At 41.1% G+C, this 27,833-nt stretch overlaps 1 protein-coding gene across 1 annotated transcript in view; it reads left to right on the plus strand.

Moving 5' to 3' along the window:
- LOC120556182 (neural-cadherin-like) overlaps positions 1 to 27,833 on the plus strand; it is a 279,033-nt gene that overhangs the window by 144,634 nt on the left and 106,566 nt on the right. Inside the window, exons 8-12 of the mRNA XM_039795609.1 lie at positions 12,346 to 12,518; positions 18,065 to 18,233; positions 20,611 to 20,781; positions 22,131 to 22,303; positions 23,997 to 24,164. Coding sequence (XP_039651543.1) covers positions 12,346 to 12,518; positions 18,065 to 18,233; positions 20,611 to 20,781; positions 22,131 to 22,303; positions 23,997 to 24,164 — 854 coding nt within the window. The remainder of the gene's footprint in view (positions 1 to 12,345; positions 12,519 to 18,064; positions 18,234 to 20,610; positions 20,782 to 22,130; positions 22,304 to 23,996; positions 24,165 to 27,833) is intronic.

Genomic DNA, 27,833 nt, shown 5'->3' on the forward strand with positions numbered 1-27,833 from the left:
GAGGATTCCTCACCAGCCATCCTCTTTCTGCAAGAAGCTTTGTCAAGGATATTTAAATCCTCACAGGTCACGTCATGGAGACGTTATAATAATCAGCCAAAGTAAGAGGAGTGCTTCCACAGCAGCTATGTAACAAAATATCATCTGAGGTTTATAGTCACACATCTCAACTTCGTCTGAGGCAGTAGCAGCAATGCCAGAACCAACGTGAAATAGGAAACTGCGGTAATGAGTGTGTGTGTGTGTGTGTGTGTGTGTGTGTGTGTGTGTGTGTGTGGTTCGACACCTTTTGTAAATTGCAACCCCCTCTGAATCTGCACATCGTATTATAGGGTAATACGATGACTTTTACAAATTCAATTACTCAAAACTTCAAGGCACAATTTCCTCTGTTCACCAGCAATGACATTCCCTGTCAGTATAGTCAGTATACACTGATAGTGGCGGTCGTTTTATCGAGCAGGGAGGAGACTTGTAGCTTATAACTCGATTCCATCTGCTATCAGATGATAAGTGCAGGCTTGCTCTTATATTGTTTGGCTCTCATGTGCATTAAGTCACATTGACCAACCTTCTGCCCGCCATCGCTCATTAAAGGTTAACTTTATATTTCAATTTTGTTTCCTCAAACCGACGAGCTATAATAAAAGTTCAGTCTAAAAGCAAAGTTAAATGTCTGTCTGGTTGGTGGATCTCTTCTGTTTTGCCTGCCACATTTGTATTTATTAATCCATGTGCATGCTGTCTATCTGGATGCCAATGGCGTATTGGCATTAAGTACACATTGATTGATTTAGCCACATATGTGTTAATCCATAGGATAACTATAATGGGTGTGTATCAATTGAATAAAACATCCTGTTGTAAGTAATATAAAGAAGCGGGAATAATGCAACAAATATTTTCACCGTGGATTTTTATTCATATTTTTTTCAATTAATTGATTAACGGTTTATTAACTAAACCAATAACTAACTACTGTACTGACCTAGTTTAGTTCAAAATCAATATCCTGCTGTTGTGGCTGTAATGGGGAGTGATTAGGAAAGATGCAGCAGAGACAGACTGTAGATTTGTTTTTCTGCTTTGTTTTGGTCTGAAAATACCTATTACTACAATACTTGATAACAACCCACAATGTTGGTTTCATTGACAATTTTAATTTCTTTTGGAACCGTTGCTCTTTTTATAGGCCTGATGGAGTTCACCCAAACAGACTAGGTTGCTCGTTTGTAGAAGTCAACTGACAGCACGCTGTACAGTCTGCCCCACGTGCGTGACTATTTACCCCACACGCCCCCATTTCCCCGCAGTCTTCTTCTTCTCCGCCCACCATGGCAGCTCCCAGATCGATCACCCTCACCAGCTCCCCCCTGTGGTCTCATACGTCACCACCCCGTCCTCCAAACAAACGCTCTGGCTGCCTATTCACATACCACCTCTCATTGTCCAACTGCATCCCTTCACAAACCATATTTTGTCATCACGTCAACAGTTCACAGCATGCCAATTTGCTCAACCTCTGTCCCCTTCCTCAGTCCTCCCAACTAATCCCAAAAAAAGTCATCTGAACATAGCCCTGCTCAACACTTGATCGCTAAGTAATAAATCTCTCATCCTGAATGAATTCATTACTGACAACAAACTGGACTTCCTCTGCATCACCGAAACCTGGCACAAACCCCTGGACTACTTCTCACTCAACCAGATCACACCAATGTTTATCAGTGTTTTTTGCCCCCAACGGCTCCTTCCAGGCAGCGCTGGGGTTAGGATTAAGGTTAGGGTTAGGTGCCTTGGAGGCAGCGGTTGCAGCGCTGCCTGGAACTGTTAAACTGCTTCCCCACCCACACTCATTGTCATATCCTCGATCTGGTCTGCTCCACTGGTCTTACAGTTAATCATCTCTCCAGCGTCAACCTCCATATCTCAGACCATCTTGCAATCACCACGGACATCAACATTCCCATTCCTTTCCCAAACGACAAGCGCAAAATCTCATTCAGGAACCTCAAATCCATAAATCTATCTGCTCTCTCAGCTTCTCTCCCCAATTCAATATCTGCCTCGCCCCTCAGTGTCTTTACATTTGTTGATGATAATGAAAATATTACCTATCACTAGGGTTATCCATTAAGCAATTTATCAATTATCAAAGTTGTTGAAGATGAATTTTCTGTTTATTGACTAATCAATACAAATAAAAAAATTGCTAAGCCTTTATCATGATTGACAGGTCGGCATGTAGCCATACTCTTAAAGCATCCCCTGCTTTATCTTCTATTATAAAATAAATGGGACCGCAATTTAATAAATGAACATCTTGCTGTATTGAAGAAGACTTCTAGTACTATAGTCTACTTTATACTAGTGATTGAGACCTGAAAGTGTTTACTGAGGTAAAAATTCAAGTGAGAAGTTTTAATATTAGTATTAGTATTAAGTATAGTATTAATTTTCCAATGGACTTCTATAGAAACTGACAACCTACTGGAAATGGGATAGACTGCAGATTTAGGGAGCTTCCACATTGGCTTCAATTTTCAGATCTGGAATTTGCTGCTTGGGTCAAACACTCAATATACATGCAACACAAATCCGAGCTGCTTTAAGTGTGCTGATTTGTCCTTCTCCTATGTCACTATCACAATACACGTCTTTTTTAAGCGCACCATTAATAGTAGTAGATGGATTTACAGGAAATCAACTGACATATCCACACACGCAGACACACAGAGGGAAGTGAGCCTATTACAGATTCACACAAAGGCACTACACAATTTGTCCGCACCAGAGCGTGTGAGCCAAAGTGTAATGCTTGTAATGTGATCCAATATCTTCTTTCAAAGAGCCCAATATTTGGTCATTAAAACCGTTTTATGACTCCTATAATGGAAGGCGAGCACGTTGGATTCTGCCCACCCTCTCCAACCCATCTCATTCTCTCTCTGCTACTGCTGAAAATCGTTTATTGCCTCTTCTCCTACCTCGTTGCTCCCTCCCCACCACCCTCCCAACTCATCCTAAATGGCCGACAATTGTTTTCCTTCCTTCCGGCAGAAGCAGCACTGCCAGCCTCCCTCTCCATGTTAATTTGCCTGTAACTCACCCCAGAATACAGTGCATTTCCCTGAGATTTAAGGTGCCCATTAGGATCGGAGCAGGTCGGTCAATATGATGATCACGCTCTTCTATTAAAACCTATAAATACAGCAACACCCGCTACCCTCCTCAGAGGGGAGCAAGTACTTACTGACAGCTGAGGGGAAAATCTGGCGCCAATAAACAGGCTTCGATCCTTTTTTTTTTTTCTTTGCTAAGTTTTATGGCATGACGGAAAAGAGTATTTCCTTGAAAAGGAGCCAGTAGGTGAGTTTTTTTTCAGTGAAGGCTGAAGTTGGGGTAGCATTAGTCTGTCTTGTTTTATTTCTATTATTTAGTCTTTCCTCCTGAACTGCTCGCCTCCATCTATTGTGTTTGGTCTGATGTGCTGACCTGTGTCTGATCCTGCTTTATGTAACAAACCCACATTGTTTTGCCCTTATTCTGCCCCCTGGTTTCGTCTGGCAAATAAATTGTTATTCTCTCTTTCGCTCCCTCACTAGTCCTCTTCCCTCTCTTCTTTTAAAGCTCCTTCTTTGTTTGTCAGTCTTTCTTTCATCCCATCTCTTCACTTTTCCCTCTTTCTCTCCCAGCTCCAGTCTCCAATCGGCATGATGTTGACTGGAGGAAGCACTCCCTCCCTCCGTCCCTCTCCTCCTACACCCCACCCCGATTTGTCCCCAGTCCTCTGTGTTGTCTCTCGCTCATCCCTTTCTTCATCTTTCTACTTCCTCCCTCCTGGCTGTCTTCATGTGAAGTGACGGCGGCTCACTGACCCCCGAGGAAACATCTTCTCCATCTCTGATAAGCGATGATATGTGCTGGCCCTTTCAGCAGCAGAGCAACACTCAACACACTTGTAGACATGGAAAAAATAAGCACACTCTTCCATGTATGTAGGCACTCATGCAAGCACACACACATACACAGACAGATGTGCACAGACAAAACCAGAAACATCAACAAACACCTACATGTATACATAGAATTACACACAGAACTGAATGTGTGCGTGTGTGTGTGTGTGTGTGTGTGTGTGTGTGTGTGTGTGTGTGTGTGTGTGTGTGTGTGTGTGTGAGTGAATGTGTGTGCATCTACACAAATACACCCAGAGACAAACCCCTCATTCACTCACTCACTATTCCCTATATAGTGTTTATTAAATAGGGAACGACCAAACCAGATTTCGGACACTCGCCATGTCCCTAAAACAAACCGAGCACTCGTGAGGGTAGTAAAAGGTTTTCAAAATGGCGAACACACTATATAGTGCACTATTTCCGTGACAGGGAACAGTTTCGAAAACAGCTATAGAGAGACACACATACACACTGGGCCATAAACCATACTACAGGGACACATATCTCATAGATTAGAACAGACGCTCGCTGTATGCTTTGTTCTTGGAATGTCCTAAAACCTTTTTCATGTCCCATTTTCAACCACTTACCCAGCATGTGTTGCACTCATCTAAGGCTTTTAGGCCCTATTAGATGTTTATGCCAACCAGAGTCAGAGCAAAGCAGGGATCGGACTACAGGGCGCCTCCGGTGCTCCCTGTATATGGAACATAGCAAGCAGCCAGTAGCCTCTCTCTGTGTCTGCCTGCTGCCTTTACTGAACTGGTCACATTTATCTGGCCTTCTGTCTCAATTCATTAAGCATGAGTGCACTCCGCCACGCTGTTGGAGCAGCGTGGGTGGACAAAGGGACTGGTGGTAGAGTGCTTACATTCTTAATGCATCTTTGTTATGAATATACATGTTTTATTTGTATTCTAACTTGTGATTCTAGGGTTGAGCTTTCTGATATTAGAAATCCAAATGAAACTATGACTGCTACTATTGCTTTACGTTCTGCAGTTACCGCTACCATTACTTTGGCTACTTTTACTACGACAGTACTAGTACTAATAATGTAAAAGGTCCCTTCCCCTAAGTTACTATTATTTAAATTATTATATTAATAACACAACATATTTTCTCACTCATTGCAGATAGTATTGGTTTAAATGCCTAGGTTTTGAGACAAAGATTTCTTCCCCCAAACTGACACAATTTAGATGAATATGGAATGTCATATGTGGTGCTCAAAGCATTAACAAATACATTACAATTTACCAGCAATGTGTCTTTCCTGAAACAGTGCCCTCTGTTATTCTGGACAATCCACAGAGCACATTGTCGTAGGGATATTTCTTTCAGTAGAAATGAAAAGTGTTTACTGTGTGATCTGTAGATTATCTAGGGTTCCAGTCACCTCCGTTGTATCAGGGTGACCATGTTAGGTGCATGGCCCTAGGGATGGCAATGTAAGTTGGCCTCGCCACCACTGTGTTTCATACTGAAATATCTATATCTAGCTATTGGATGGATTGCCATGACATTCACACAGACATTCATGGTCCCCAGATGATGAATTGGAATTACGTTGGTGATTCCCTGATCTATTCTATTGGCTGTTGGTGGCAATACACTTACCCACTGAACTATCTCATCAATTGTCAGATAAATTGGCACACCGTTTTGTACAGACATTTACGATTCCCAAACTCTACCTGGTACACCACCATGACGTAGACATTTGTGGTTTTAAGTGAGATATCTCAACATCTATTGAATGGATTGTAATACAATTTAGTACATACAGTTATGCCCCCCTCATGATGAATTGTGATGCCCTAACTGGTTTATGATCAAATCCCTGCAGGACTAATGCCATTCCCAGCAGCCTCAGCTGTACTTTGTGTTTACCATGTTGACCTAGGTAAATCTCCTAAACAGCATGATGGTGTTGTCAATGTGAGAATGTTAGCTTGCTGACATTAGCATTGAGCTTGTCAGTACAGCCTCACATAGCCATTACCATGGCTGACAATTAGTCATAGTCTTTAGGTGGACCAACCCTTTAATTTAGAGAGCATCTATCAAGCAGTGTTAGTCATCCATGACATACCATATATGCACCACAATAAGAATAACTGTAAATTTAGCAGCTATTGTACCACTTGCTGTCCATAATACTAGCTCATAAAGATAAGTTGATGTCCACATTAACTGCAGTATTGAAATAATCTACATTTAAATGGATAGTTAATTTATTTATCTTTTGTGATTAGTTTTTTTACCCAAGTCGGTTGCTCTTTCTGTAGCAAACAATTGTTCTAATTTTAGTCTCATTTTACCTCTGTTTTTTTTTTTTTTTTTTATATCACGATCTCTCGTAAACCCATTGTACAATGCAACCCCTATCAGCCCCCAGCCATGCACCGTACAATAGCCTATTTTGGTTTGGATAATGACAAATTGGGAGCAAACCATCCAGGCTACTGTCATTTGCATGAACAAATTGCCTTTTCTTTTTTATCAGTTAAGGTGTCCAGGTGGGAGATTTCTCTTGAATACATGTAGCTGCTGAAGTGGCCGAACCATAAAAGTCAGCAACAGCTTTGAATAAGTGTCCATAATTAAAGCCTGTTCTACATTAAAGAAAGAGCAGAGTGAACAACAAGAGTCAGGATTTAAATGCAAAAGAATGGGATGCAGCCTTGAGTGTACAGGCTATCGTTGTGTTATGCCTCATACAATAGCCATGCTGAATTGACTTCCAGGTAAATACTGAAATCGGCTTGGGTCTTAACATTTTTTATTCTGAAGTTTTTCCGTCATGGGGAGGGCGGCTAGGGCTCAGTGGTAGAGTGGTCGCCTGCCACCTGCCAGTGGTCGCCTGCCAATCGTGGTCGCCGTGGTAGAGTGGTCGCCTGCCAATCGGAAGGTTGGTGGTTCGATCCCTGGCACTGGCCCATGGCACTGAAGTGTCCTTGGGCAAGACAGTGTGAATGTTTATCTGCTGAATGTGTGTGAATGGTGAATAGTTCATGTACTATGTAAAAGTGCTTTGAGTAGTTGTTAAAAATAGAAAAGTGCTATATAAACACAGTCCATCATGGTTATTATCTACTGTACTATGCACCTTGCAAACCTTGACTATTTCAAATATACTGTAAAGCTGATTCATATTCATAACAGGGGTCATGGCCTTAAGTTAATATCAAAGACAGCTTAGTTAAATACACTGACGGTATATTTGAAATACTGATAATGTTTGGCTTCTAGGTCCCTATTTTAACGATCTGAAACGCAAGTATGAAACGGCAAACGCAAGTAGCTTTGTGGGCGGATCTCTGGCGCTGTTGCTATGATACCGGTGGGATAAATGACTCTTGTGCCCGACGCAAATCTAAAATGGGTTGGTCTGAAGTAGCTAGGTGTGGTTTGCGTAATGTGAAAATAACCAATCAGAGCGTCATCTCACATTCCCTTTAAGAGCAGGCGCGCTTGTTCCATGGCGGACTGCTATTATGACGCGGATTTGGGGCGTCCCCGGCGCCGGGCCGCCGATTCCGGGATGCGGCAAAGTAATAAATGCCCGTCTTGGCCGGGTGGCGATGTTGCTGCGGCCTCTCGGGCGCATCTCCTCAAGTCTGGAGAGGATTGCTGCAGCCATGGAGCATGGTCCTCCAAACGCACCACCTGCACCTGTTGTGCCCCTTCCTCCTCCCCCCCACTCCATCTCCGTCCACCCGCTCCACCAGGAGTGCATCGCGCATTACTCCCGGACCAGATCCCGCCGTAGTTCAACATCACGTCTCCTTAAGTCCTCTAATATTTCCTCATTTATGTCATCAACACATCCATGATTCATGGAAATGTTGTGTAAACACAACAAGCCACAAAGAATGCTGGGACTTTTTGAGGACTGTACTGTAAAATGCCTCCTGACCTATCCAAACACCTGAAGTGCATTTTCAGTAATATTTTTCTTTGTAATTATGTATGGTTTTCAAAAATGGGAACTGCTGTAGATGAGAGAAGTGTATGCGCGTTGTGCACACGCTACATTATGGCCAAGCATGCGCCCCTAAAATAGCATCTGAATAAGGCGCCACTGACTTTAGACCAGGTTTTTCCTGGTCAGTGGCGGAATTGTTTTCTGAAACTGCAAAATAGCACCACGTAGCGTTGGTGCCGGAACACGCCTCCTCTTTCGCTGAACCGCCCCCCGGGAGCGCAAATACATTCCCTAATTTACCGACGTGCGTCTGTGGAGGGAAAAGTCCGCTGTGCGTCGGGTGCAAAATAGGAATGATACATGCGTCGGTGTACAAAGGCAATTGCGCTGAGTGCAAGATAGGGCCCCTAATGTTATATGATGATTTTATATTGATATAAGAAAAATGGTTTTGTTGGCATTACCTGGGGATTCCATGAAATCTCAACAAACCCAGTTAGATTAGGACTGGGTACCTGTTCATTTGCACTTCCTTTCCCCCCACATTTCCTGTCCTGTATATCACATAAAGATAAACAATGCCAAACAAAGAAACAAAGGAATTTTGTTAAAAAGTAAGTCTATATTCCTCAAAATTACATATTAAGCAAAGCTTTGTTCTGATCTTGGTATCAAAACTCGGGTACGGTATTTGGCACAGGTAAAAGTCCAATACACAGCCCTAGTGGCTAAATGAAAAGCAGCTAGCAGAGAAAACGACCAACAAATAGATAGGATCTGGGTCTGTTCAGCATGGGCCTGGGAATAACAAACACCCAAAAGCAAGGCACTGTGATACTGTGTGTTTTCATAATGTACCACAGCCACGATGGCCACATTATTTAATACGAAATATTTCTCGAAAGGATTTATGGATCGCTTCCTGATGCGATCAGCTTTTTTTGTGTGTTACAGTTGCATGGTTACAAGGATCACAAATCTGTGACACCAAAGTCTTACATATAATATGAAAGTTAAAATATGCTGTCCGAACCTTTTTTGGAATTGTAGGGTTCAAAGATGTCACTGTTGCAAGATTGCAAGGCTGATCCATAGAATGTCAAAATATGAACACTCCAGCACGAGGCATTTAGGAATCTAGGTCTTCAATATTTAAAGCATTTGTGTTTCACAGTGGAAAAGAAGAAAATCAAAATATCAACAATGTTTTGTGCGCAAAGTGTTGTGAAAATTGGGTCAACTTTGCAAGAATAATAAAACTGAAAACAGTTTAAAAAATAAATGCATGTGATGGATTTGTGATTAACCACAGAATCTGGACTCCTTAACAGAAACAGCAATGTGTTGCCCCCATGAAATAACAGGAATGAAATCAAGCTTTGAAGTGTATTAATAATCTGCATACTGTACAAGCTTTTGAAAAACATCCCCTCAGTTTTCGGTCACTGCTGGATTATTTTTGGGGCATTTTCGGCCTTTATTTTTGACAGGACAGCTGAAGAAATGATAGGGGAGACAGAGGGGGAACGACATGCAGCAAAGGGCCGCAGGTCGGAGTCAAACCCGGGCCCGCTGCATTGAGGAGTGAACCTCTATATATGGGCGCCCGCTCCACCAACTGAGTTTCCAGGCGCCCCCACTGCTGGACTCTATTGTACTCAGCATATGAGTATACGTGTTTTTGTGCATTTAACCGCGTAGGTGTGTGCGTGTGGGTATATTTATGCATTTCTATGTCTGACACTATGTCTGTGCCTGTGTCTTTCTTGAGCCAAAGCTTCCTCCCCTTACACCTCTACGGTTGTAAATTGGAATTATCTTTACCCCTCTCTCTCGCTTTCCCTCCTTGTCTATTTTTATATATTTCTCTTACACACAGACACACACGCACGCACGCGCACACACACACACACACACACACACACACTTACACGTACCTTCAACCATGGACAGCAGTGCCAGGGAACCAGCCATTGTGACAAACACCTCGAGGCAGACACCCCCTCCATGGCAATCCTCCATCTCTTGTGCAACAACACACACATGCACGCACACATGTGTGCACACACACACACACACACACACACACACACACACACACACACACACACACACACACACACACACACACACACACACACACACACTCAAGGCTAACAGAAGGGACATACTGTACAACAAGTGCAGCTCAAAAATGATGAGCTTGTATAGCATTAACTTGAGTAGAACAGCAGTTCTCCTCTTAGCTTTATCCTGTTTCCTTTATTAATCATTTCGAAAGACTCCTCTCCAAATCATTAGAATGTCAATCATCCTCCCGTATGTGTCGTGCTAGTGCAGTAGCTGTGAACACACACGCGCATAAAGGAAGAAAAAAAGATCAGAACATTGTCTGGCTGCAATCTGTCATCAGTTCCTTTGGTCTGGTAAAGAGAGATAGGAGGATGCATAGCTCGCACACACATACTTATCTATGATAGGTGTACATATTATTCTAATTCCAGTGTCTCTTGTGAAACAGCAACCAAGTGAACACATGACAGCCATAGCATCTGCCCCTGCTTCTGAAGATAAGGAGGTCTGCACTTTTAGCCCACACACACACACACACACACACACACACTCACACTCACACTCACACATACACACGTATAGAGTAAACAGAGCACCAGAGGGTGAGATGAATACAGAGTGGAGGAGAGTCATTCAAAGCAGAGAGTGGGATGCAGATGAGACGCCTACACCGGACTGAACGAGAGAGTCAGTAAGAGAGAGGAAGAGAGAGACACTGGATGAAATGGAATGCCAGAATGATGGCACAAAAAGGGAATACCAATTAAGTTAACTGTTCATATGTTGTGTTGCCATAATAAATTAAATCTTTCAGAGCTAAAAACTTAAATAAAGTCTGTGTCCACCAGAATCTTCTTTCTTTCTTTCTCTCTCTCTCTCTCTCTCTCTCTCTCTCTCTCTCGCTCTCTCTCTCTCTCGCTCTGTATCTCCCTTATTTATAAAGGGAACTGTTGTGCCTTTGCAACAGCACAGGCAGTGTGAAGGACCATGTGGGTTATTTTCAACCTTGTGCTCACTTTACTCTGGTATCATGTGAATTAGTTCATCAATTTACTTCATAGATCTCAAACAGCTGAAAAATTAGGGGCAAATTTACAAAGAATGGATTGTGGCTGCTGACAGCACCATGAATTGTGCATCACTTGCAACCTCTACCTCGTCTCAAGGTCCGATTCACAAAATGTATTGAACTAATGATATTACAGCACAAACAAGCCCATAATGTTTTGGAGCTGAGAGCAATATATATATATATATATATATATATATATATATATATATATATATATATATATATATATATATATATATAATATAATACACACACACACCATTAAAATGAGTCACCTTTTTCAGCCCTTCTGAGTTTGCAGGTATGTATAATAATTAATGGTAATGTAAGAAAAGGGATTTGGTGAAGCATGGAAGAGAACGTAAAGTTAACAGCGAACACTCATTTAAATCTGAACATGAAAAACCCTGACACCAGATATTGAGTTATCCCAGAAATATTCCATGTCCTAGAACGGGGTCAACAACCCATCTGTAATGGCTTCATTAGCATATCTGGTAAACATGTTGTCAGCCCACTTTTGATAGTTGCAGTTAAGTTAAAGTGTCTAAAAGGTCCAGTATGTAACGTATCAAAATCTGTGTTGCCCGTTCACAAACTTGTCCTTTTTCATGAATATTTACCACCACCATCAATTCCAAGTATTGAAATTTTACATTTGCATTCGCATGAACTGGGATAGACGATCCATATTCATGCTCCATCTTGAAATACGTTAGCCTTTAAGGGACATACAGGACATACTGCTCCGCCTTTCACGTTTTCGCTGTCACATGATAAACTCACAGGTGCTGCTAACGCTGCTAATGGGTATCGTGGCTTCCCGGCCCCGGCAAGTTTGAAGAAGGAAACATGGAGGACCACACGTATTCAAAATCCAAATTTCAGGAACAGGAGTCTACTTCTTCGCCAAGAAAAAGAAAAAGGATAGGCTTTTTGAGGCGTGAAGGCTACCGTAGCTGTAATACGTACTTTGAACTGCGTGGTGCGAGAGAGTTGATTGCGACATATGATCTCAACGCTAGATGGGAGAAATTAAATAATATGCTTTAGCTAATTTGTCACCTTGAACACCAGAAAAAGAAACTTGTTACCGTAAGAAACACGGTAATACCAACTTCTTTATTTCAAACCTAGAGGTTGAACATATGGACAGCAAGTATTTACTGATGCAAATAGTTAATAGTTTACACACATACGCACATGCATTGAACCAGAGACCCTCCGGTTCCCATCCAGGTCCCCACGGACTGAGCTACTGCTCCTGAGTGTATGGTAACCACTGTTATCCTTACGTTTGGTTGCAGGTCTGATCCGTCTGCGCTCCAGTCCGCCCCCTTACCTACAGGGGGTCGAGTATGTCCTCAATGTAACAGCAACGGATGACAACGCCTCAAGTGGACCTCAGGCCTTGTCGTCCACTGCCCAGGTCATAGTGGGAGTGGACGACGTGAATAACAACAAGCCTGTCTTTGAGAAGGTAAGAGAGGCGATGGCACGTTTGCATCATTAAACCCTGTTTGGTCTTGCTCGTTATCTGCTTCTGTTTGAAACGGTGTTGCTGTGTCTGCTCTCCTGGTTGCTATGCCATTTTTTAACCCATTTTTTTTTGCCATGCATCTCAATGACTTCTCACTCTATCCTTTTCTTTACTAGTTCTCTATTTCTGTGTCTATCTATCCCATGTAACTCTCCTCCATCACTCCTCTGTCTCCCTCTCTTTGTCTGTCTACATTCTCTATTTATTAGCCTCTATCTCTCCTCTCTGGAGGAGCGATTAGCCGACTTGACCCTCGACTGTGCTCTCTCGTCTCTCTCTCCCGCATCATCTGGGTCTTTTAATTAGAGCTTTGAGGGATGTGGGAGAATTCCCGACCGACCCACTCTGGAAGCGCTACGTCTCCACCTTTTTTTTTCTAGCCATGTCTCAATTTTAAATGAAGTGACTTTTCAAGCCCCCCGAGGTATCGCGAGCCAAGATTAGGAGCGCTGGCTTGTTGAGAAAACTTCGCTCACCGCGTCCTGGGGGAAAGTGAGCACCAAGTGTTTCCCTTTCCGCCTCACCTCTTAGCAGGAAGAAATAGAGGAACAGGTGACGAGATGAGGGTCAAGAGAGTAGAGAAGAAGCGATAGATTCCTGGTCCACAGTGTTTTGTGTGCTCTGTATGCTCAGCTGCCGATCTCCGGGATCTCCTGCTGGCATCATACTAGAAGTCTATGATTCATTTTGTTCTCTCTCTGCGGGCAGGATGCTGATTGCAACAGACAAGCAAAGCCCTAACCCCCTCCCCACTCCCCACCACCACTCACTATGTCTCTTCTGATTCAAAGAAGATGAAAAAGAAATCAACAAATGAACCAGAAAAAAAATAAGAACAAAGAAAAACAATAGATGGAAGAGAAAACACTGGACAAACACTTTTTTATTTGTGTCTTTGGTTGCATATACAGTAGACCCAAAAACAAAACCGAGGGGAAAAGGCAGTTCTGGAACAGAAAAGTGAAAAGAGGCTCAGTGTTGGTTTCTCAGTTGGTAAAGACATCCGATGTTCACTGGGGGTTTCCTGTCGCTGGCAGCCAGCAGCAGGACACTGAAGCGGAAAGGCCCTTTTATCTTGTTTTGATGCCCAATCTTATAAGGTACTGTAGCCTCTCTGGAACTCAGAGCTGGATCAGTGGACCAAGACAGAAGGAGCAAGAGACACACGGCGGAGAGGTAAAGATAGATGGATCTCTGGAATGTAGCCAGATCCTGCATTTCCAAGTGGCATAAATATCAGATTACAGACACAACCAGACATACAAAATGTATTAACCCCTGTGAACCGCTCTCATAAGGGTTTATTCACATACACTTTTATATTTGTAGCAGCAAAAAAATACCCATACTGGAAATTTATAACACGTGTGGGCCAGAAAACGTACAATGCATCTCTCACTACATGTGTGAATACACTTTTAAAACAAAATGCAAAGACCATCGTGAACAAAATCAACCATCCACCAAACACAATGTGCTCTTTGCACTGAATTCAGCACATGTTGCACCGTATATTTGATCCCATCCCAATGTCTATCCATCCACATACGCTAAGTGAGGTAGCTTCCTACCCACCGACTTGGTATTGATCCTAGTTGATACTAGATTTGATTAGGCGGATTGGTCAGACGCTACTGATCCACAGTAAATATTAGAGCCTTCAGTGTCATTACAAAATTCAGTGTTGCTCTGCAATGCTATCAGTTACAGTACATGTATTCAGTCACACACACAGCGAACAACTTTTGAACAAGTTTTGAGTGCCACAGCAGTCCTTTTCCTTATGTTACCTTAGATGGAAATTATCATAATAGGTTCTATGCTTTGAGGATACAGAATTCAAATGAGGGAGAATAAGAGAGCACTGGTATCAAATTGGTTCTCGTTATCGGCTCGGTACCCTGAGCTGAGGAATTGGAATCGGCATCGGAACAGAAAAAGTTGGATTGGTTTATCCACGAGAGCTTCTACTGCAAACTCCTTCGCACCTCGCCTTCCCTGAGGGTGAATCCAGCCACCTTCTGAAGCCAAATCATTTCCACTGCTTGTAACTGCAATCTCATTCTTTCGAGCTTTACCCACTCCCTCCAGGATTTTGCGGCCTTTTTTGAGATTTGCCCAAAATGCCTGATTTTGCGGGAGCTTTTGTAAAAAAATTGCGATAAAAGTTGCGATGTCTTTTGTATGTTTGTTGCAATGAAGTTGCGGGAGACAGTGAAAGTTGCAAAAAAAGTCGCAATTTTATTTTTTGTATAGTTCTTTAAAAATAAAAAGGAAACTTGTTACGGGGAGAATAAAACTATTCTGGGCTGAGTTTTCCTAGTAACCATTTCTCAGGATGCTGCAAATGTTGGTATAATATGAAAATGGCTGGTGGGTTTAAGACAAAAAATTATAATTTATTGAATGAATCAAATTTGAACATTTAAAGGTGTTAAAGGTCCCATGACATGGTGCTCTTTGGACGCTTTTATATAGGCCTTAGTGGTCCCCTAATACTGTATCTGAAGTCTCTTTTATATAGACCTTAGTGGTCCCCTAATACTGTATCTGAAGTCTCTTTTATATAGATCTTAGTGGTCCCCTAATACTGTATCTGAAGTCTCTTTTATATAGACCTTAGTGGTCCCCTAATACTGTATCTGAAGTCTCTTTTATATAGACCTTAGTGTTCCCCTAATACTGTATCTGAAGTCTCTTTTATATAGATCTTAGTGGTCCCCTAATACTGTATCTGAAGTCTCTTTTATATAGACCTTAGTGGTCCCCTAATACTGTATCTGAAGTCTCTTTTATATAGACCTTAGTGGTCCCCTAATACTGTATCTGAAGTCTCTTTTATATAGACCTTAGTGTTCCCCTAATACTGTATCTGAAGTCTCTTTTATATAGACCTTAGTGGTCCCCTAATACTGTATCTGAAGTCTCTTTCCCGAAATTCAGCCTTGGTGCAGAATTCCAGCCACTAGAGCCAGTCCCACAATGAGCTTTCCTTAGTACGTGCCATTTCTGTGTCTTTAGCTTTAAATGCTATTGAGGAGGAGAGAGGGGGGGCAAGGTGGAGGGTGGGGGTGTGGCCTTGACCAACTGCCATGCTTTGCTCGTTTGAAAGCCATGATGTCTCTCTCCCATGGGTGGGCCAAATTCTCTGGGCGGGCAAAGCAGAGAAAGGGGAGGTAACCTTGCTTCTTATGACCTCATAAGGAGAAGATTCCAGATCGGCTCATCTGAGCTTTCATTTTCTCAAAGGCAGAGCAGGATACCCAGGGCTCGGTTTACACCTATCACCATTTCTAGCCACTGGGGGACCATAGGCAGGCTGGGGGAACTCATATTAATGTTAAAAAAACTCATAAAGTGAAATTTCCAAGCATTGTTGCATGATAGAAGAATGGAGGACAGAGTATAAGAGCTGGGGAAAATGGGAAGAGGCAGGAGGTGAGAGCACATGAGAAGATTAAAGGACAAGGTTCTACTTAGATGTTAAAGCAAGACATCAACCAGCAGTACTGAGGGATTCCTTCCCTTCCGCTGTGTCAGTGGCACATGAGCATCGACACTCCAGTGAGACGAGGGAAAAAAAGAACTTGAGAAAGATGAGGGACCAGGAAGGGAGGCAGAGAGCATGGAGAGAGTGAGGAAAACCCAGGCAGCGTTTAAATGAGGATAATAAAGCTCTCTGTGTGTCTGACAGGTTCAGTGATTGACAAAATCTTTGAGAACACGGAGCAGCTACCTTGCATTTCACCAAGAACTGAAAGCGCTAAATGAATCTCTATAATGAGTCAGAGAATTCATGTGGTGTTAAATGGAGAGTAGGGTTAATGTTCAAGGGTTGAATTTGAACTTTTGAACTTCCTGGGAATCACTCTTCTTTTGGGAAAGCCAGATTTCTCGCCATGTAAAACACAGAGTGGTAAATAATTCATCAACAAATTTCGTTCTTGATGTTATTTTTTCACGTTCAATAGATTATGTGGTTCCTTTTTTTAAGGCAGAAGAACATTGCTCTTAAAAATGTAATATATTTTAAGATCAAAATAAAACGATGCCAGTGATACAGAGCCATTGCACTTGTTTTAACTCCGATATTGACAACGGTAGCGCTACAGCCTCACTTCTTCTGTTTTTACCCTTCACAATAAAAGCTCAACTTAAATTCACTAAGACCATTTTGCTAAGAGGCAACTCAATAAAATAGTAGGGCTGCACAATATATCGTTTTTTTTTAATCGTCATCGCAATAAAAGGCTGCGACATGTATCAAAAAAATTCACTCTTTTTTTGTGTTAGTTGAAAGAAAATATCAATAGAAAACTGCACTTTATAATATAACTGTCATTCATTTTTTTAGTGGTGCCTTTTACATTCAATTCAATCTTTAATTTGTTCACTGAAGAATGTTGTGACTTCCCTTGATTTGTTTTAAATTCAACAAGGTTAGGGTTAGGTTTGGAGGAAGAGCCTTTGTTACGGTACATATGATAATCTCAAGTAATTGAGTACACAGCGGCACACAAACACTTTTATGCTCTCCCCCGCGGTTTATTCCCACGTAAAAGGAAGATATTTTGATTGTGAAGAATTCCTGGTAAATCCTGTTAACTCAATTAAACAGAATACGACTCCAACGGAGACACAGGCATTCAATGCATGCAGTGCAGGCGCAACCCTTGTAAATGTCCATGTGCTGCATCCAGTTTTTAGTATTTTTGTCTTACACATACATACCATGTACAATTATGTCTGTGAAACATCTGTTCACCCCAGCCTTTTACAAATATTGGGTTGTCACTACCTTCTATACAACTTTTGTTCTAGCTATATGAGCAGTGAATTAGTTAGTCTTAAATATCATGTTTCCATTTGTCAGATTGTCTTATTTAAAAAAAAAAAAAGAAGCTTTTACTTGGCGGACATAAATGTACGTATGTATGTAATTTATCATATATATATTTTTAACATCTCAATCAAAATGAGCTTTTATGAATACAACTGCGGCTATTTTCTGGTACACTGCAGAAGGCTTACTGTGAAGTGTTGTGCTCCATTTCCAATAAGAAAGGACATGTTTAGGAAGCCGCTAAACAAAGCGGGAGCCAAAAGATCAGCAGATTTCACGTTTACCAAAGCCCAGTGAGCACATATCCAGGCAGCTATTGAGCACCTTTGCCAATACCTTTCCAACAGGTGCTGAAATAGGCTTCAAGACCCCTGAACCCACTACCACTATCTAGCTTACAGTACACAGGACAAGCAAATGTAGAAAATGGATGGATGGACATGCTGCAGGACCCAGGGTTACTACTTTTCTATCTTTATTCACTCATTATTTTGTGTCCATGTTGCATTTTTTATCCCGGTAAATAATCTTTAATCTCTCATTAACATTCCACCTCCCACATACAGTTTCAAGAGATAGGTCTAAGCTTCTCCATACTTGCATTGCTGTGATCTTCCTCTTCCTCCCGTCTCGTTCTCCTCAGTGCCAGCAGTACCGAGAGAGCACGTCGGTCCTGGAGAACCAGCCAGCGGGGACGTTTGTTCTGCAGGTTCATGCTGTGGATGCAGACGAGGGCTCCAATGGCAGGGTCACATACGGCTTCATGCACAAAGACTCCACTGTGCCCGCATTCAGTATACACCCAGATACTGGTACTCCGACACACACTCATGCTCACTTTGAATCGCACAAACATACACATACAGAAGAGTAGACATACTTTTATCTCAGTGAGGATTGGCTTAATTTCTTTCTAGGGCTGCTCCCTCTTAGTCGATTAGTCGACTAATCGGTCGTTTTGGTCTTAGTCAACTTAGATTTCTTTAGTCGATTAGTCATGTTTTATGCTTTTTTCATGCTGAATACTTATTTCCAAAAAACGTACGAGCACATCTCTGGTAAACACAAGAATTAAAGTGGTGCTTTTGCATGACTCTTAGTGGAGAAACTCAGATGTACAGATCTGTCGATTAAATCAACTAATCGATTAGTCGATACAATTGAATGAGTGTTAGTCGACTAAGAATTTCTTCAATCGAGCACAGCCTTATTTCTTTCAGCCTATCTATTATGATTGATACAGTTTAACAAGGCATGCAGGGTGTCTTGAAGTCTACAATTTAAAGCTAAGATGTTGTAACAACGTTTTAATATGAATATAGGGTGAAATGTAGAGTAATTGTCATTTTGCAGCTAAAATAAAGGATCATAACTCAAAGGGTAGGCTGCAGCAGATGTATAGTAAATACTATGTGAAAGACTGGTTTCATCACATTCGACTGGCCTTCACAAACCAGAAACTCTACAGAATTTGTATCCACTTTAAATGTCTTAATAGCATATTTCAGCCTAAGTCATGTATTCTCAGATGTATTACTTTTTCTTGTCTTCAGTATGTCGAAATCAAACAATCAATATTAACAGAATGAAAAAAGTTCATGTAGACCTCTCGAAGTACAGGGCATTTCTTTTTCTTTATAAACATTCCTAGCATTTGGAATAATGCCAATCTTTTTTTTTTTTTTTTTTACTTTTGTTCTTCAAATCAATAACATGCTGATACATACTCAGTTGAAAAACAAAAAGTATGTTTGGCAAGAGATTTTGTAAAAGTTTTACACAAGAAGTAGAAATAATTAAATAATCCGTCTGCTACTTAAGATGCATCAAATTCAGTGTCATCCTTTTCCGAACAAAACATTTACTGTATTTCTACAATGGCCATGGAAAATACGTTTAGTGGTTTACTCACAGAATGTGATAAATCAGTATGTCTAAAACATATGCTGTGTCCCGCGTCTATACTACTGTACTAACCATATACTCATTCTGATAGTATACTGTTTTTGAAGTTTGTATACGAGAAATTAACATACTATGCATTTAAAGGGATAGTTGTTATCTGTTGAGGTATGAGGCATTTATCTATAGTCAGTGTGTTAGCTACAGTAGATGGCGGTCAGCATGCCTCCAGTTTGGAGAAGCAGACAGGAGTACTGGCACGGAAGCTAAGCTATGTACTGCTGTGGATGAGGACAGCAGCCAAACATATTTTAGCTGCCTAAAAAAAAAGGTCCAAAAGGCCAAAACTGCCACTTCCGACGGGGAACTGAAGCCGTTATCTCTGCTCTCTTCAAAGTCGCCAGACTCCTTTGACAAAAACGATTATTTGACCTCGCAGAACACTGGATTTGCTTGTCTACCGCTTTAAAACACCAAAGTCACACAATAACACTAACCGATCGAGAATAACTGTTTTTGTCAAAGGAGTCTGGTGGCATTTACGAGAGCAGAGATGGATATAACCGCTTCAGTTCCCCGTTGTAAAGCGTTGTCTGGCGAGGTAAAGGAATGCAAATATTCTAAATATAGCGTACACTTAAACTCACGTTGGTTTCTTTAAATGGGCCTATTTTAAGGTAGCTAAAACTGGGGGTATGCCAACCGCCATCTACTGTAGGTAGATTATAGATACTTGCCTCACACAACACCACTTCAAAAGATCCAAACTATCCCTTTAATACTAACAGGAAATGTTACATTAATGTTGGTTTGGTTAAAAAACAATCCCAAAGCCAAAAACTGCAGCAGATAACCTGGGCATGAGGCAGGCTACTTTCACATGTTGTGTTTGCAAGTTTACAAGTAGTAAAGACTGTTGGTCATTTCAAAGGTTTAGATGTAATGCCAAGAAATAAAGACTAGAATGTTCCAAACTTTTTAACTTCCACATCAGAAGCAACCCTTTTTTTAGTTGAGCAGGGAATGTTGTAAATGTCTAAAAATCATTTCTAAAATAAATAATCAAATATAATGCTTTTTGGATTTGATGATAACTACTTTTGAAAAACTCTCATTTCCCTTTCCTATTCTGCTACTCATCAGCTCTACTGTCTTTAAAGTTTAGCTTCAAGGCAAACCGAAGAAATCATCTTGGAGTTAAATTACCAATGCTCTGGGGACATGAGACCAAGCAGTGTTTGGCATGATTTAGCGGTCTGATCAACCTCTTCATCTCGGTGTCTCCAGGAGTAATTGTGACCGCCAGGAAATTTGATCGCGAACGCCAACGGGAGTATGCAGTGACAGTGACTGCCACTGACCAGGCAGCTGACCCACTGATTGGCATTTGTCAGCTCAACATCCTCATTCTGGACCAGAACGACAACAGTCCCAAGTTTGAGAACATCCGATATGAGTGTAAGTAGACATTAGTAGAAATTAAGTCTGAGGTGTGTTGAGAACTTAACCCACTGAAACATGCATTAAGAAAACGCAAGCAAATAGACCAAAAACAGGGGATGGCTTGATTGTGATATTGCACGAGATATAATGAGATATAACGTTTTGTTGTGATGTACAGTAACTGAGTGTTTCTGTATTTTGCTGTGATTCGTTATGCCACAGTTTTGTTCTCAGATTTATGAATGTCTCACTTAGTTAGCTTGTGTTTTGTTTGTTTGCAGCATTTCTCTAAATGTGTGATGTCAAAGTCAAACATGTTTTTCTACATTTGCTTGTGTTTTCTGAAGTTGCTGGTGACAACATATAAAAGGCAATAAAGGGTAATTTTGTTATTTTTTTCAACCTGGACCCTATTTTCCCATGCATTGGAGTCTTAAGTGATTAACGTGAACAACAGTCTTTGAAATCGGTCCAGCATTGAGTGAGAACGCTGTAACCAGCAGCCGCAAACTGGGCTGATCATAATCATGTAGGACAAATCATATAGGGCAAATGTGCATCGTTGATTTCGTCCACTAAAAGTGCTTGTTTTGCCACCGACAGGATCAGATTATTATTCTAAGTGTCTGACAACATTATGGAAAGTATCCCTACAGAGACAGACCTTTTTTTTTAACCAGAAACCACTCTGAAATCGCCATCGCAAAACTCACCAGACTCCATTTAAATAAACAATACTTTTAGCGTGTATAGAGCCAACATATCTCCACCAGACTCCATGTAAATAATCAGGACTTTTAGCGTGTATAGAGCCAGCATATCTCCACCAGACCCCATGTAAATAATCAGGACTTTTAGCGTGTATAGAGCCAACATATCTCCACCAGACTCCATGTAAATAATCAGGACTTTTAGCGTGTATAGAGCCAGCATATCTCCACCAGTCTCCATGTAAATAATCAGGACTTTTAGCGTGTATAGAGCCAGCATATCTCCACCAGACTCCATGTAAATAATCAGGACTTTTAGCGTGTATAGAGCCAGCATATCTCCACCAGACTCCATGTAAATAATCAGGACTTTTAGCGTGTATAGAGCCAGCATATTTCCACATGTAAATGGGTGAATTAAGGGTTTATTTCAACCAAACCAGAGTGGTGGTTGTTGGAACAGTGGAAAGACGACTTTTGACGGTTTTATTTTTTTTCTTCTATTGACTTGTTCCCATCAATCTCTTAAACACAAAATAGGGTCCATGTTGGAACCCCCCCCCTGCCCCCCCGCCCCCCCGAAGTTTACCCTTTAAGGCCTGACTGAACCACTAAGGCATAAAGCATTAACTTCTTCTTCTTCTGCTCCAATAGACTTCCTTCGTGAGGATACGATGATCGGGACTAGTTTCTTGCGGGTGGCAGCTCATGACGATGACTTTGGCACCAATGCAGCCATCACATACTCTATGTCCAGTGAACAGCCAGAGTACCTCAGGGTCAACCCTCTGACAGGCTGGGTGTATGTCAACCAGCCCATTTCTCAGGTACACACATACTGTATACAAACAGATAATACCAAACCACTTTTGGGACATCTTCAGCTTGCTATTTAAAAAAGCTAACATCATGCAGTGTGTATATATAATATATTTATATATAGCAACTGTACAAAAAGCATCATTGGATGGTTTGGGCTAATAACACTTAAGGGGCCCCTCCAAATGGCACAAAAGCGCTTCAATTAAATTATGTAATTTCCTAATTTCACTCAAGAACTCATGCGATTTAATGAACTTTAGATTGCAACTAAAACAACACGCTACTTCTCTTTGTACATGGCCAGAAAAGCAATCATATTTGCATCCAAACACTTTATTGCTGACTGTGAGGGGACAGAAGGCTGGTGGCCAGTAGCAGTCTGGCAGCCTGAATTTGTGATAAGGTCCTCACTGCCTTTTCTTTGGCATCAGGAGAAATAGCATTGCTGATATTTTCCTCATGTCACTGCCTCTAACCCCTTACTATACTACCAGCAAGAAAAACAATCTTGGTGGGAACATGAACAGGCAGAAGAGGAAATTGCCACGTATTGTGCACAAAAACAAGTCTGTGTCTTAGATAAGTGCCACAATGATTAAACTCTAAAAAGCAACAACTCACCATCTTCCAGTGCCAAAAGGAATACATATCTGTATCCTCAGCACTTTTCATCTTACACCAACACATGGCACAATGCCAGGATTTCTGCCTGAGAGAATGGTCCACGAGAAAATATCCATGTTTGAAGATACAAAAGTTTTCCACTAATGAGTACAACTGCATAAAGTCAAATACAAAAGCAGGCACTGCCTACATGTTTATTTCAGCCTTTCCCAAGTTGCTAATCTCAGTTGTGTGTTAATTGCAAAGACCAAAGATTGAATTTCAAAACTGCACAACTACAAAAAAATCTTGAAAATAGATCTCAGGTCATGTGGAAAAACTGGCTGTATGCAAAGCAATTATTTCACTCATGAATCTGAAACACCATTAAAGGTGCAGAATGTGTAAATACCATTAATTACATTGTGCATAATGCAGAAGGCCCGCAACAAAATAATAATTTTGTGACATTATCGGGTTACACTTTACTTGAAGTTTTCTACATAAGGGTGACATGACACTGTCATGAACGTGTCATTAAACATTATAAACAAGTCAAAAACATATATGACTTAGTGTCATTCGGTCAGTGGTTAGTGTCAAACTTTGTCATGACAAGTTAGGGTTAGGGTTAGGGTTCATGTTTCATGTGTTCATGACAGTGTCATGTCACTGTTATGTAGAAAACTTCAAGTAAAGGGTTACCCATTATAGTTTGTTTTTGTTCTTCAACAAACTGCAATTAACCCAAACTGGGGGGTACAGACTCCCTACTTTAGTTACATAAACGGATCATTTCCCTGATTGTAGTGACTAAAGCTAATTACTCTTGTAAGGGTTACAGAACTCTGCTGCTCCACAGTGGGCCATGCCTTTCAATCAATACAATTATTTTAAAGTATGTTGGTTTTTACCCGAATGCAGCCTGCAGTCAGTATGTGTGGAAAATGGATTTTTGGCTGAAATCTGTGTGATCTTGATTCACAATGTTTATCGGTCTTAAATAATTATCACTGTGTCACACTAATCTGCACCATCAGTTGATCTTCTCTCCTCTTCTATTCATCTGTGTGGACTTTTTTGTTTTTGCCACAGAGGACGTACATCACCAGGGAAATTGTGGCAACAGACGGGGGGAACCTGAGCAGTTCAGTGGAGCTGGCCGTCACCATCACCAACGTGAAGAACCAGCCTCCACAGTGGGACAAGGACAGCTACAGCGTGGTCATACCAGAAAACACCGTCCGAGACACACCCATTGTGGTACATTGGGGCAGCTGGGGCGGGTGGCAGTTGGCACACATAGGAAGCAGATGCAAAAAAACATACGGGTGCATTTCTAACAAATGTTACGCATTTGTACATTTTAACACGTAAAAATATGCAAGGCATTTCTTTTATATTGTATCTTACAAACAAGGGGGCAGTGGTGGCCTAAAGGGTAGAGAAGCAGGCTTGTGATGGGTAAGATCCCCAGAACGGAAAAATCGAATTGGGGGAAAGTAAATAGCACGTTTATCAGTGTAGTGTAGTGTTACTTAGAAGTGATTTACATGAGGAAAAAAAAATGCTCTAGAGCTAAAACACAATAAAAATATGATGTATTAAAATAGATGAAATAAATAAGATACAAATAGACAAAGTAATACTCACAAAACAGAAATACAATTGTGCAGCAACAATCCAGAATTAATAAAAGTAAGAATTGTGCAGCTTATAAATAAAATAGTCCAAGTCAGAGGAAAACAGCAGGCATCCATATTCACAGTATGTACCACTAATACTGAAATACAAACAATGTAGCCAGCACTCTCACAGGATAGTGTTATCATGCACTCGCACATAAATACACTCACACACATGTACGCACAAGTGTAAGCATGCGGCCATGCACACACATTCTTATACTCACTATAAAAATTTTCGGTTGTGTTGTTCAGTAACAGTCTTGTGACAATGCTAAGCTAACCTGGACAGGTTACACAAAGGAACACAGCTACTAAAGGCTAGCCTAGCCAGTAACAAATTGCATTTAACATATGAATAATAATAATAATAATAATAATAATAATAATAATAATAAATATATATATATACACACTATAACACCCCAATTTTTTTTGTTTTTTATTGACATTTTAGCAGTTCAAGTCCAATGAATAGCTTGAAATGGTACAAAGGTAAGTGTTGAACTGCCTGAGGTTAAAAAAAAGTAATGTTACCCAAAACTGAAAAATAATGTACATTTCAGAATTTTACAAAAAGGCCTTTTTCAGGGTGCAAGAAATGTGTTAACAATGTAAAGCTGTTCTGCAGAACTCCATTGCTGCAGAACAGCTTTACATTTTTAACACATTTCTTGTTCTTGATCAACCTCCATGTTGATCAAGCTTTGAAAGTTGGTGCTACCAATTCCCACAGGTGTTCCAACTTGTCTGGATTATTTACAACCCCCTCTGTTTCTATAAAAGTATTGTTGGAACACACTGTGGTACCGTACCCTCGTGAGCATTATTTGAACAGTACTGTACTGCAGAAAGTAGTGTGTTGCCATAAAAATGGCGGGAAAAAGGCAATTAACAATGGAAGAGAGAACATAACACTTAAGAATGTTGGTCTTTCCTACAGAGAAATTGCGAAGAAAGTCAAGGTGAGTACAGTATTCTTCACCATCAAAAGGCACTTAGAAACTGGGGGAAACTCAGTTGACAGGAAGAGGTCTGGCAGACCCAAAGCCACAACAGAATCAGAAGACAAGTTTCTGAGAGTCAACAGCTTGCGTGATAGGCGGCTCACAGGACAACAGCTTCAAGCACAGCTTAATAGTGGTCATAATAAGTCTCAGTTTCAACTGTAAAGAGAAGACTTCGAGCTGCAGGTTTGATAGGTCGAGTTGCAGCAAGAAAGCCATTGCTAAGACGTCCGAATAAGAAAAAGAGGCTTGCCTGGGCCAAGAAACACTGCCAATGGAATACTGAAGACTGGAAGAAGGTGTTATGGACTGATGAATCAAAATTTGAAATCTTCGGTTTGTCACGCAGGATTTTTGTACGCCGTCGAGTAGGCGAAAGGATGGTTCCTCAGTGTGTGACATCACCTGTCAAACATGGAGGAGGAAGCGTGATGGTCTGGGGCTGTTTTGCTGGATCCAGGGTCGGTGATTTGTACAGAGTGAAAGGCACCCTGAACCAAAACGGCTACCACAGCATTTTGCAGCGCCATGCAGTACCCTCTGGTATGCGCCTAGTTGGTCAGGGGTTCATCCTACAGCAAGATAATGACCCAAAACATAAGTCCAAGCTATGCCAGAACTACCTTAGCAAAAAAGTATAAGATGGTAAGCTTAAAAACATGGAGTGGCCAGCACAGTGCAACACTGCAACAGAGTTGGGAAGAACTTTCTGAAGAATATTTGATTTCCATTGTAGAAAGAATGCCACGAGTGTGTTCAGCTGTTATATCTGCCAAAGGGGGCTACTTTGATGAGTCAAAAATGTAGAGTACATTTTGGTTTATAAATTGATTCCATGATTTCTTTTTTAACTTAAATTGTTCATTTGTTCTATTCTTTCATTTCAGAGTACAACAAGACATTGAACTGCATGAATTTCAATAAAAACCTGGAAAAATTGGGGTGTTCTAAAACTTGTGACCGGTAGTGTGTGTGTGTGTGTGTGTGTGTGTGTTATAAATATACATATATATATGTATATGTATATGTATGTGTGTGTATGTATATATATATATATATATATATATATATATATATATATATATATATACTGTATATATATATATGAATGAGACTAAACTTGTCTGGATGAGTGTGGGCTTCCCTACCTCTAGAGGGGTTGTGCTGTGTTAAACTGACTCACCCAGCTGTTCGTTTTGCGTTCTAAAGCTGGGCCTGCTGACTCTGCTCTCTATCGCCGAGACGACCTCCGCTCTAGGTCGGCTTTTCAGTGTCCCTCGTTGACTTCTCCGCGAGTCCGCCCCTTGGTGTGTTGTAGTTCAGGTTTTAAAATGTGTATTCACAAATGTTGTGTTGTGGGAAAACTTCAGCGTATTTTCCTCAGTAGTGTTCTCTGTGAAGAAAGCGTGTGGTTTGAAACCATCAGCGTGCCACTTCCATTATTGTCTCCAGCCAGAAACAATCTCCACCTGCATCTCCACACCTGCCGCTTGGGCCTGGGCTTAATCCACATCACACATACACGCCCTCCTCATTTGACACTGTCCCTGTCAATCAGCTAACCACGCTCATTTTTCTAAAGACACTTACCGATATTCTAACAGTCTTTTGAATGATTGAGTACATTCGATTTTAAATACCAAATTTCCAGTTAATCTTAGTCAATGGTGAGCAACAGAAGAACAGAACGAATGTGTGTGATGTCAGGGGAGCTACATGTTTAGGAACCTCAGTTACAGAAAAATGCAGACATTCAGAAACACCTTTAATACCAATGATAAGGCATCATAATCAGTGTAAGTCAAGAGCGTTTGATTATTCAGAGGCATTGCCTTTTCATGCCACTATCACATTTTCAACTAATCAACAGTGTTTTCTAAGGATCTCTTGAAAGCAATTAAGTCCATTAAAGTTGCTGATGAATATTTTAAACCAAGATATGGAAATGAAAAGACAGAGGAGAGTACTTTACATGAGAATGTGTGGATGAGCATGTGTTTGGGAGTTGCGCTGATAGAGTGGGGAGAAAGAGAATGTGATCCCTACAGTACAGTGTATTAATCGAGGTGGTAGTTCAGTGTTGATTTGGCTGTTATGCAAAGATGCAACGACTCTCAGAGGGTTATAATAGCTCTACCATGGAAATGTTAGGTTTTTATGGCCTAAATCTGCACATACTGTAGTTAGAGGCATGTTTGCCAATTATGCATGCCTGATAGGGTGTCTCATTATTGTAGCTG

Source organism: Perca fluviatilis, chromosome 3 (genome assembly GCF_010015445.1).
Source record: "Perca fluviatilis chromosome 3, GENO_Pfluv_1.0, whole genome shotgun sequence".
Taxonomy (NCBI): domain Eukaryota; kingdom Metazoa; phylum Chordata; class Actinopteri; order Perciformes; family Percidae; genus Perca; species Perca fluviatilis.